Here is a 12,734-nt window from a genome sequence, read left to right on the forward strand (position 1 = left end):
CGATTTACATTTTTGTGTGATATAGTTTAATACTGCCTGAGCAATAAATACTAACATGTCAATGTGGCCCAGGTGCCTATTTAACTCTGGGTCTCTGGGTATTTCCGTGCCCAGGTCTGAAACAACTGAGAGGTAAAGCATAGGAGGGGGATGGGGGCGAGGGCCACCTTTTAATTTATTCATGATTTATGTTGCCCTGAGCCAGTCTGCAGTGGGATCTGATGGAGACGGGAAAGGCACTGGGGCCCACCCAGGGGAATGCCACCACCCCTCACTGAGTGGGCGCGGAACCTCACTTTCAGGTTATCTTGGGAAGTTAAATGCAAAATAAAGATTTTTAAACCAAATAAAGATGACATCTAGATTTAGGAAAGTTACCAGGAGGAAGGCACTGATGGGGTGGGTGGATCTTTCCTTCTCACCCCTCCCTCCACAAAGATGCTGGACCAGAGAGGCAGGATATCTGGGTGGGGTGGGACACTGGCCGATGATGGGAACCCCCAGGGCGGCGGGTCAGGCCCCACGAGTGACCCTGGGGACACCAGAGCACACTCCCTGGTGGGCTGGGGGCCTTCTGCTGGGGGACATCGGATGTTAGGTGTGGAGGAAGGCCCGAGGGTCCCAGGACAGAGCCTGCCCTGGACAGCCCGGCTGGTTCCGCAGGGGTGGGGGCCCGGGTGTGGCCCTCGGGTCTTTATGACTTGGGGGGCTCTGACTGCCAGGGCGGGTCTGTGTGACCCTGACACCCGGAGCGGGGCGGAACCGCGTGATCCCAGGCGGGGCGCGCGCCACTCTCGGGCCCTCCTCCCCGCGGACACCATGCCCGGCCCCCGGCGCCCCGGCCCCCGCGCGGGCCGTGGCCGCGCCTTGGACTGCAGCCCCTGCCGGGGGCCCCCCTGGGAGCCTCCGACCGCGGCCTGTGGGACCCCACGCCCCCCGCGCGCCGTCGTCCCCGAAGCCGCTCCCGCCACCCCCTGCCGCCCGCGCGCCCGCGCAGCCCCACGCCCCGCGCCGGCCGCCGCCGAGCCGCGCTCCCCGGGTCCCCCTGTCGGCGCCCCGGTGCTGCACAATGCGCCGCGCAGCCCGGGCCCGTCACCCCGGGCAACCGGAGGACGCGGGACAGCGCGACGGGGGGCGAGGGCACGGGCCCCCGCCCGGGTGAGCACGGGACCAACCGCCCTCCGCCCCTCCGCCCCTGGGATTCTAGACCACCCCCGCGGAGTCCCGGACCTACCCTTCCTTCGGAGCTCCTGACCGCCCCTCTACTCCAGGCCTGCCCAGCCCTCCACCTCTGGACCCCGCCTTCGGCCCCCCCCCCGACCCTAGCCTGCGCCCCCCCAACCCCAGACTTCCCCCTCCACCCCAGCCCTGCTCTCGCCCCTATGAGTTCCCTACTTCTGTCAGCACTGATACCCCCTTGCAGGGGTCCAGGCAGTGGAAGGGAGGAAGGGCGAGGTCCCTGAGGCCGAGGCCGGAATGGAACCGTCTGCGTCTTCGGAAGGGGAGCAGAGAGGAGAATCTAGTCAGTATTGTCCTGCGCCCGCCGCCCTGGGTTTCCTGAAAGGGACCGCCGAGCTCAGGCTCGGGGAGGGGGCATCCGTCTGTTCTGTTGACCTGTCTGCCTATCCTTATTCCGAAGTACCTGCTTTAATTCTAGGAGCCTCGTAATAAGTCTTAATATTTCTCTGACTTTGTTCTTCAAGATGTGCTCAGGTTTTCTTGGACTTTTGCATTTTTAAAATCAATTGTTAATATAAGCCCTCCCCAACACACACACACACACACACACACACACACACACACACACACACACGAGTCCTGCTGGGATTTTGTGATTCCATTGAACGTGTAGATCAATTGGGGTGAGAATTAACATATTAATATCCAGACTTCTGACCATGAACATTAGCTCTTTCATTCTTGTCAGTAAGGTTCCCACTTTTAGTTACAGGTGTGTAAGACCTTTTGTTAGAATCACTCCCAGATAATCCATGCTTAACACTGCTGTAGGTGGCATTTTTGAGTTTCATTTTCTAATTGTCTCTAGTGTATAGAAATACAGTTGAATTCATTTTCCTGGCTTGGTGGTTGGTGACCTTGGTAAATCCACTACTAACTCATATAATTAGATTTGTTACATACACAATCATCACCTACAGATCTTTTCAGTCTTTATACCTCTTATTTCCTTTTCTTGCTTGCATTGTTGCATCGGCTAGCACTTTTGAGTATAATGTTGAATAGATATGATATAGTGGACATCTTTTTTTGTTTCCACACTCAGGATGAAAGTGCTCAGTGTTTCACCATGAAATATGATGTATAAGGTTTTTTTTATTTTTTAAACATGATTTTTTTTCACATTTCTTTGTCAAGTTTTCTTCGGCAAATTTATCTAAAATATTAAGTTTTCATTTTAGAACCTAGTTTATAGTTATATAACAGAGGCCCTAAACTGATCCAGGTTCACCAGGATACCTTTCTCTAAGCCCTAATGGTTAATATTTTCCCTATAAAATGTACAAGTATCTTTTAATTAAGTTGTCATTCACAAAAATTATAAATTAAACACCTATAAATTCTTGTTGCTATAAGTTTTAAAGGAAGTTCTCTTTATTCCTGGTTTACTGAGAGTTTTAAAACAAGTAGTTATTACATTTTATCATATGTTTTCTTCTGCATATTTTTCCTTTAGTCTATCAAATGATTACGTAATGGATTTTCAAATATTAAACAAACTTTGTGTCCCTAGAACAAATACCACATGGTCAAGTGTACTGTTTTATATGTCACTGGATTTGATTTACAAATATTTTAAGATTTTTGTGTCTATTTTTATGAGCAAGATTGGCTTGTAATATTTCTTTCTTTCAAAAAGGTCCTTGTCAGATTTTGGTGTTAAATGTATGACCTCATAAAAAAAACTTGAAAAAGAAAAAAAAATAAAGGGTTGAAAAGGCTTTTCTAGTTTCATCTTTAGTGAAAGGGTTTATATGGGGGGGTTTTGGGTGTTTTTTTTTTCTGAAATATTTGGACAGATTGACCTGTAATGCCATCTAGGCCTGGCTTCATTGTGGGAAACATTTTAAATATGGAGTTAATTTGTTTAACAGAAATAGGCCCATCTGGATTTTCTATTTCTTTTATGTCACTTTTGATAAGCAGTGTCATTTAAGGAAAATGTCCATTTCATATGAATTGCCAAATTATTGACATGTGGATGTTCATAATATCTTTTTTTATTGAAGTATAGTTGATTTACAATGTTGTGTTCATTTCAGGTATACAGCAAAGTGATTCAGCTATATATATATATATATATATATATATATATATGCTTTTTCAGATTCTTTTCCATTATAGGTTATTACAAGATATTGTTCCCTATGCTATACAGCAGGTCCTTGTTGTGTACTTATTTTGCAGATAGTAATGTGTATCTGTTAATCCCAAACTCCTAATTTATTCCCCCCCCCACCTTTCTCCTTTGGTAACCGTAAGTTTGTTTTCTATATCTGTGAATCTATTTCTATTTTGTAAGTAAGTTCATTTGTATCATTTTTTTAGATTCCAAATATAAGTGATATCAAATGATATTTGTCTTTCTCTATCTGACTTACTTCACTTAATATGATAATCTCTAGGTCCATCCATGTTGCTGCAAATGGCATTATTTCATTCTTTTTTGTGGCTGAGTAATATTTCATTGTATATGTATATATATGTATACCACATCTTCTTTATTCATTCATCTGTTGATGGACATTTAGGTCACTTCCATGTCTTGGCTACTGTAAATAGTGCTGCTGTGAACATGGGGGTGCACGTACCTTTTCAAATTAGAGTTTTCATCTTTTCCAGCTATACACCCAGGAGTGGGATTGCTAGATCATATGTAACCCTATTTTTAGTTTTTTAAGTAACCTTCATTCTGTTCTCCATAGTGGCTACACCAATTTACATTCCCACCAACAGTGTAGGAGGGTTCCCTTTCCCCACACCCATTCCAGCATTTATTATTTGTAGACTTTTTGATGGTGGCCATTCTGACTGGTGTGAGGTGATACCTCATTGTAGTTTTGATTTGCGCTTTTCTAGTAATTAGTGATATTGAGCATCTTTTCATGTGCCTATTGCCATTTGTATGCCTTCTTTGGAGAAATGTCTGTTTAGATCTTCTAAATCCCATTTTTTGATTGGGTTGTTTGTTTGTTTGTTTGATACTGAGCTGTTTATATATTTTGGAAATTAATCCCTTGTCAGTTGCATCATTTGCAAATTTGTTCTTCCAGTCCATAGGTTGTCTTTTCATTTTGTTTATGGTTTCCTTTGCTGTGCAAAAGCTTTTAAGTTTAATTACGTCCCATTTGTTTATTTTTGCTTTTATTTTCATTACTTTAGGAGATGGATCAAAAAATATTGCTGCAATTTATGTCAAAGAGTTTTCTCCCTATGTTTTCCTCTAGGAGTTTTATCCAGTCCTACATTTAGGTCTTTAATCCATTTTGAGTTTATTTTTGTATACGGTGTCAGAGAATGTTCTAATTTCATTCTTTTACCTGTAGCTGTCCAGTTTTCCAAGCACCACTTATTGAAGAGGCTGTCTTTTCTCTATTGTATGTCCTTGCCTCATAGATTAATTGACCATAAGTACATGGGTTTATTTCTGGGCTCTGTATCCATTGATCTATATTTCTGTTTTTGTGCCAGTACCATACTGTTCTGATTACTGTAGCTTTGTAGCATAGTCTGAAGTCAGGGAGTGTGATACCGCCAGCTCCATTCTTCTTTCTCAAGATTGTTTTGGCTATTCAGGGTCTTTTGTGTTTCCATACAAATTTTAAAATTATTTGTTCTAGTTTTGTGAAAAATGCCATTGGTAATTTGATAGGGATTGAATTGAATCTATAGATTGCTTTGGCTAGTGTGGTCATTTTAATATATTGATTCTTCCAATCCAAGAACATGGTATATCTTTTCATCTGTTTGTGTCATCTTCAATTTCTTTCATCAGCATCTTATAGTTTTTGGACTACAGGTTTTTTGCCTGCTTAGATAGGTTTATCCCTAGGTATTTTATTCTTTTCAATGCAATGATAAATGGTATTGTTTTCTTAATTTCTCTTTCTGATCTTTTGTTGTTAGTATATAGAAATGCAACAGATTTCTGTATAATAATTTTGTATCCTACAACTTTATACTGAATTCACTGATGAGCTCTAGTAGTCTTCTGGTGGCATCTTTAGGATTTTCTATGTATAGTATCATGTCGTCTGCAAACAGTGACAGTTTTACTTCTTCCTTTCCAATTCGGTTCCTTTTATTTCTTTCTCTTCTCTGATTGCTGTGGCTAGGGCTTCCAAAATTATGTTGAATAAAAGTGATGAGAGTGGGCATCCTTATCTTGTTCCTGATCTTAGAGGTAATGCTTTTCACCACTGAGTATGATGTTAGCTGTGGGTTTGTCATATATGGACTTTATTATGTTGAGGTATGTTCCCTCTAAGCCTGCTTTCTGGGGAGTTTTCATCATAAATGATGTTGAATTTTGTCAAAAGCCTTTCCTTCATCTATTGAGATGCTCACGTGGTTTTTATTCTTCAGTTTGTTAATGTGGTGCATCATGTTGACTGATTTGTGGATATTGAAAAATCCTTGCATCCCTTGGATAAATCCCACTTGATCATGGTGTATGATCCTTTTAATGTATTGTTGGATTCAGTTTTCTGGTATTTTGTTGAGGATATTGCATCTGTGTTCATCAGAGATATTGGCCTGTAATTTTCTTTTTTTTGTGATATCTTTGTCTGCTTTTGGTATCAGGATGATAGTGGCCTCATAGAATGAGTTTGCAAGTGTTTCTTCCTTTGCAGTTTTTTGGAATAGTTTCAGAAGGATAGGTGTTAACTCTTCTCTAAATGTTTGGTAGAATTTACCTGTGCAGCCATCTGATCCTGGACTTTTGCTGGTTGGGAGTTTTAAAATTACTAATTCAATTTCAATACTGGTAATTGGTCTGTTCATATTTTCTGTTTCTTCCTGGTTCAGTCTTGGGAGAGTGTACCTTTCTAAGAATTTGTCCATTTCTTCTAGGTTGTCCACTGTATTGGCATAGAATTGCTTGCAGTAGTCTCTTATGATCCTTTATATTTCTGTGGTGTGGGTTGTAACTTCTCCTTTTTCATTTCTGATTTTATTGATTTGGGCCCTCTTCCTTTTCTTCTTGATGAGTGTAGCTAAAGATTTATCAATTTTGTTTACCTTTTCAAAGAACCAGCTTTTAGTTTCATTGATCTTTTCCATTGTTTTTTTTAGTCTCTATTTCATTTATTTCTGCTCTGATCTTTATGATTTCTTTCCTTCCACTAACTTTGGGTTTCCTTTGTTCTTCTTTTTGTAGTTGCTTTAGGTGTAAGATTAGGTTGTTTATTTGAGATTTTTCTCGTGTCCTGAGGTAGGCTTGTATCGCTACAACTTCCCTCTTAGAACTGCTTTTGCTATGTCTGACAGAGTTTGGATTGTTGTGTTTCCATTTTTATTTGTCTCCAGATATTTTTTAATTTCCTCTTTGATTTCTTCAGTCACTCATTGGTTGTTTAGTAGCATATTGTTTACCCTCCACGTGTTTGTGTTTTTTGCAGTTTTTTTCCTTGTAGTTGATTTCTAGTCTCATTGTGTTGTGGTCAGTCTATTTAGAGGTTTATCAATTTGAAAAAAAAAAGTTTCAAAGATCCAACTTTTGGTTTTGCTAATTTTCTCTATAGTACATTTGTGGGGTTTTTTTTAAAAAAATTATTTATTTTTAATTTTGGCTGTGTTGGGTCTTCATTGCTGCACGCAGGCTTTCTCTAGTTGCGGAGAGCAGGGGCTACTCTTCGTTGTGGTGCACGGGCTTCTCATTGCAGTGGCTTCTCTTGTTGTGGAGCACAAGCTCTAGGCGCAGGCTCAGTAGTTGTGGCACACGGGCTCAGTAGTTGTGGCGCACAGGCTTAGTTGCTCCACAGCATGTGGGATCTTCCCAGACCAGGGATCGAACCCGTGTCCCCTGCATTGGCAGGCAGATTCTTAACCACTGTGCCACCAGGGAAGTCCCCCCAAAAAACATTTTGTTAATGTCTCCTCTGGTAATATCTGGTATTGATAATTTGTTTGGGTTTGAATTTGCTGGTAGTTTTCTGGTGATTTCTTTGGGTTTGACTTTGAGGTGATCTTTCTAATATCTGAGATGGATGCTTCATGACTGTCCTTAGCCTTTATTATTTTCCACTATTTGCATCTACAGCTAAAAATCGCTTTATAAACAGAACCTAGCTACAAGATTCGATACTTGGTATTTTAACTCTCATTTAGTTAAGAAACATACATTACTTTTTATCCTGATCTCCTCTTTGACGTGGGTTATTCAGAAGCACATTTGTGAAATGTGTGTTAGTCTCCTGTTGTTACTTTGTCTTCTGATTAAACTCCCTGACTTCACGGCTCTGTGATCAGGGGACATGATCTATGTGGCTACTGTCCCCTTGAAATTGGTTAAGAACTTCTTTGTGGTCAATTTTAATAAATGTTCCCTGTGTCCTGGAATGAGCAGGATGGCGGCCACTGAGCGAGGTGTTCTGTGTGCTCGTGAGGTGAGGGTTGGACAGTCACATTCAATCCTCATCCTCACTGACCTTTGTGGTTGTGTCAGTGACTGAGGGCAGTGCCTGTCACTATCTGCAGCTGAGGCTACTTTGTCCTCCTGGTGGTCCTGCCAGCCCTGCTCTGGTTTGTAACTGACTTTGTCCAGAACTCCCCACGTGTAGAAGCTCTCAGATGCACCTTGGTGTCTGCTTTGTCAGTTGAATGTATTGTATTTTTTTCCCCCAGTCTAGGGTTTGTCTTCTCGTTTTCTTAGCCAAGGAGAACATTTCAATTTTGATAAAGTCTGATTTGCCCATTTTAGCTTCGATGGTCAGTGCTTTTTTTTTTTTTTTTTTTTTTTGCGGTACATGGGCCTCTCACTGTTGTGGCCTCTCCCGTTGCAGAGCCTGACGTGCAGGCTCAGCGGCCATGGCTCACGGGCCCAGCCGCTCTGCGGCACGTGGGATCTTCCCGGACCGGGGCATGAACCCACATCCCCTGCATCGGCAGGCGGACTCTCAACCACTGCACCATCAGGGAAGCCCGATGGTCAGTGCTTTTGTGGAGCATCTCGGACTTGCTGCCTTGCCCGAGGCTCTGAGAGCCCCCCCGGCTCCTGTGCACACTTTCACACTTGCGCCTGTGACCCACGTCCACTTACCGTGTGTCCCCAGTTGGGGCTAGGGCTCCCCTCTCCGTGTGGACAGGCCGCTGCTGCAACCCCACCCCCGCTCAGGGCCTCGGTGCTCTCCCTTGCCTGCATCAGTTGGCTCCGAGGCTGTGGGTCTCTGGGGTCCACGGGTTGGAGGGAGCTGCAGGTGGAGCAGGTGGGTGGGTGGCCGGGGTGTCCACTCCCTGCCTGCCCACCTGGGATGCTCTTTGGACGTCCAGGGACCATGGGTCAAGGAGGCGTCGGGAGGTCGGATGGTCTGCCGGGGTGTGTATGTTGCAGGATCATCTGCCCCGTGGAATTCAAGCCACCATCTGGGATGAGATGGCCCAGGGTGGACAGGGAGGTGAAGCACAGATGTCTGAGGTCCAGGCCTGGGCTTGGCCACAGTTAGGGCATGGGGAGAGAGAAGGGGCGGCAGTGAGGGAGGGAGAGCGGGGTTCAGGGGAGCAGGGACTGCCGGCTGAGTGTCCAGTGCTGGCAGAGGCCAGGATGCAGAGAGTGACCACGGGATTGGCCTGTGCATGTGTGACCTTGGCCTGAGCTTGTCTGTGGTGGAGCCAGCAGACGGGCTGTGGAGAGAGGAGAGATGAGAGGTGGAGGAGGGAGTGGGCTGGGTGCAGGGATGAGGGTTTTCATTGTAATGTTTATATGGACGCTGCTACACTGATGGGAGTCTGGTGGCCAGGGTCCAGAGAGGAGCCCAGAGGGGCTGGTGGCCGGAAGGCTGGCCCAGGCAGAGGCGAGGGCTGACGGAGTGCCATGGGGGGCTGGACATGGGGATTAGGCTGGTGTCTCCTGAGTCCGAGCGTCACTTGTTTGCTCTTTCCTTTGCCTTGATGTCTGTTTCTCTCTTGTAGAATTAAAACGAGGAATTTCCCAAGACTTGATTTCTTCCCCCACATTAGACAAATACAAAATAGCAAGACAATTAACGGACAAGGCAATCAAGGTAAATGCTCTTTGGGGCTCAGTGGGAGGGGTACTTTTAAGAACAGAAATTCGTTTTGGAATGTGGAGAGTGAGTTCGTTGCCTCTGATGCCCCCCTGCCGAGGTGAGGCACCCCCCGCAGTCCTGGCCCCCGCGTGGAGGCTTCTGCCAGTTACTTTATGTTTCAGCTGTACTTTTGAAATAGGTAATGCTTTCAAAATTCAAAAAACGCAGACACATACATGGTAAAAATCTCTCCTGCAGCCATGCAGTCGTGTGACTACAGCTGTGGACACACATCCCAGACAAGGGACAGACTCCTAGTGACTCACAGACCCCCTCCCATCTGCTCTCCCTGCCCCAGACCCCAGGGTGACACGGTGAGGACAGTTGCATGTGAGAGGGGTTTGTGCCCAGGAGAGGAACTCTGGGGCTCGGGTGGGGCAGCTGGCATACCCACCCACTTCCCCAAGGGGGAGGCCTACCTTTCACCAGAATGGGAGAATTTGGGGGAAATAAAGAAGGACAAGCGTTCTTCAGATGGGGGCAGATGGCTCCACACTACCACTTTGAGAACATGATCCTCTGTCCTTATCACGCATTCGCATTGCTCAGGCTGGGACAGTGGGGAAGCACTGACAAATCCAACACACAGTAACACGTGGAAATGTGCTCATTCCCTTAATTTTCTTCTGAAGCACAGCACACACATGCGAGTGTACAGATCGTAAATGCACAGCTCAGGCTGTGATGGGCTGGATGTACCTGGAGAGAGAAGCACAGCCCAGGTGACATATGTAATCAGCATCAACTCCTACAGACATGACAGAGCACCTCTGCCCCGTTGGAAGCTGCCTCCCGCCCTAGTTATTCCCAAATCCTGGCAGCCACTGATGTGCTTTTTTCGTGCTTCCTACCACTGTCCTTTCTGGGACTTCATATAAGTAGAATTTAATTTTCAGATTTTCTTCTGAGACCTTAAAACATATAAATATTCAGGGCTACAAACATCCCACTAAGTACTGCTTTAGCTGCATTTCAAAAGATTTCATTTTGTAGTGTTTTTGATGAGATTCAGTTCAAAGTATTTTATAATTCATATTATTGTTTTTCATTGATTGTGTGTTACTTAAAACTATACTTCTTAATTTCTAAACTGGTGGCTATTTTTCTAGTTATTTTGTTATTGATTTCTAGTTTGATTGCCTGTGGTTGAGAATGTAATGGGTACAATGTTATTCCATTGAAATGTGTTCAGACCTGCTTTATACCTAGCATTTTGTTAATTTATATAAAAGTTGATGTAGAGTGCTATATTCACAGCCATAAGGGTAGAGCTTGTTATTTGCGTTGTTGAAGTCTTCTAGCCTTATTGAAATTTTTTGTCTCTGTGTTCTCTAATTTACTGAGAGAAGCATGTTAAATATCCTATTGTAATTGTGGATTTGTCTACTTTGTGTTTCTGCCAGTTTTTGCTCTATATAATTTATAGCCATCTCAATGGGTGCAAATGTATCTTTCTGGTGAATTGAATGTTTTCTTTAAATTATGGGATGATTTTCTTTAATGATGTTTATTTGTCTCAAAGGCTATTCTGTCTCATATATAGATCCTTTTATTTTTTATCTATCTGTAGGGTTGTGCTTTTGATTTTCTCCTGTAAACAACATAGATTTAGATTAAAAAAATATATAGTCTGGCACTCTTTACCTTTTAACTGGAGCATTTTGTGTATTTATCTATAATTAAACACTGGTATATTCCCATCGTGTTTCATTCATTTGGTTTGCACTCTCTGCTCAGTTTTTCTCTCCTTTCATGATTCCTTGTGGACTGATTACTTTTTATTATTCCATTTTCCCTCTCTCTTTTTTTTTTTTTTTTTTGCGGTACGTGGGCCTCTCACTGTTGTGGCCTCTCCCGTTGCGGAGCACAGGCTCCGGACGCGCAGGCTCAGCGGCCATGGCTCACGGGCCCAGCCTCTCTGTGGCATGTGGGATCTTCCCGGACCGGGGCACGAACCTGTGTCCCCTGCATCGGCAGGCGGACTCTCAACCACTGCGCCACCAGGAAAGCCCTGTTTTCCCTCTCTTATGTTAGAAATCTTGTACTCTTTTTTGTCCTTTTGTAGTTCCCTTATGTATTGTACTGTGTTGACTTACTAAAGTTAATCGGATTTTCTGAAGTCATTCAAATCGACTCCAGTTAAGGAGAGGATTGGAGGCGGCTGGGTGGTCTTGCTGGAGCTGCAGGGCACTGACATTCCTGCTGTTGTCATACTCCCTGCCCACCTCTCCTCACAGTGGCCCCTGTCGTGGTGCACAGCCTTGTCAAGGGTGAGGCCAGGCTTTGGACTGAGGTTCTTATTAGAAGGGGGCTTGGAGGTCTTTCATGTGGGCACTGGGACTTGAGCTCTCACTGTCTGGCCACAAGCCCACACGTTCTTGGCATGTGTTCTCAGTCCTCCCACTGAGACCCGTGTTAGCTACCAATGCTGCTTGACAAATCACCATGAATTTAGCTGCTTAAACACACCACGTATTATCTCCTGTGGGTCAGGGGTCCAGGCTGGGTCCTCTGCTCAGTGTCTGTCAAGGGTGAAATGAAGCATCAGCCAGATGGGGTCTCATCTGAAGGCTCAACAGGGGAAGGAGGTGCTTCCAAGCTTCCTCAGCTTATTGGCAGAATTAATTTCCTTGTGGCACCTTCTTCAAAGCCAGCAGTGGAGAGAGACAGTCTCTGCTGTTTTCAATCTCTGACTTGAGAGAATCCTGGACCCTCTTTTAAGCGGCATACCTGATTAGGTCAGGCCCACCCAGGATAATCAGTCTTTCAAATTCAGAGTCTAATTAGGACCCTAGTGCGTTTGAGCCACCTCCCCCTGCTGCTCTGGCCTCCTCTCCTGCTCTCACAAGCTAATGAGGCCCTAAGCTCACTGCTGACCATACCCCTGTTCCCTGACCCTGCCCTGCAGCTGCTGCCCTCTGACTCTGTCCAACGGATGTGTCCAGGCTGTGTCCTCAGCAGCATGGGCCCTGGGGCTCCAGCATGACCATCACTCTCCTGCCCCCTGTCCCTCATCTGGGAAGGCAGAGGACGCCAGCTACCAACTCCCTGCCTGGCCCCTGGCAGCTGGGCTCATTCCCACAGTGATGGGCAGAGTCCCCAGCTCCCCTGGTGCTGGCCCTGGGCAGTTTGCACTGCCCCTCCAGCCATTGGTGGGCACTTGTTCCCCCCTCTCCTCTCAAACCTCGGGCAGCTCCCCCACCCCAGGCATGAGGAATGGTCACCTTTGCAGAGAAAAGAAAGCCTCAGAGCACAGGCCCTCAGGCCCTGTCCTGCATCCCACCTTTCAGACCTGGAGCTGCCCTGAGCTGGGGTCTGAGCCTCAGGAAGCACTGAGGTCCTGGCTATGCTGTGCCTCCTGGCCTCCACGTTTGGGGCAGCAGGCACACACACGGTGGAGTGGGCCTGCCTGGGGGCTGCCCGGCCCCAGCCCGTCAGCCGTCCCAG

General features: G+C 45.5%; 1 protein-coding gene across 1 annotated transcript in view; it reads left to right on the forward strand.

The window, feature by feature from the left end:
* Positions 1 to 819: 819 nt before the first annotated feature.
* TTLL8 (tubulin tyrosine ligase like 8) overlaps positions 820 to 12,734 on the forward strand; it is a 39,845-nt gene continuing 27,930 nt past the window's right edge. The window contains 4 exon segments of the mRNA XM_060114202.1: positions 820 to 892; positions 895 to 1,158; positions 1,424 to 1,522; positions 9,151 to 9,242. Coding sequence (XP_059970185.1) covers positions 820 to 892; positions 895 to 1,158; positions 1,424 to 1,522; positions 9,151 to 9,242 — 528 coding nt within the window.

Source organism: Mesoplodon densirostris, chromosome 11 (assembly GCF_025265405.1).
Source record: "Mesoplodon densirostris isolate mMesDen1 chromosome 11, mMesDen1 primary haplotype, whole genome shotgun sequence".
NCBI classification, from domain to species: Eukaryota; Metazoa; Chordata; class Mammalia; order Artiodactyla; family Ziphiidae; genus Mesoplodon; species Mesoplodon densirostris.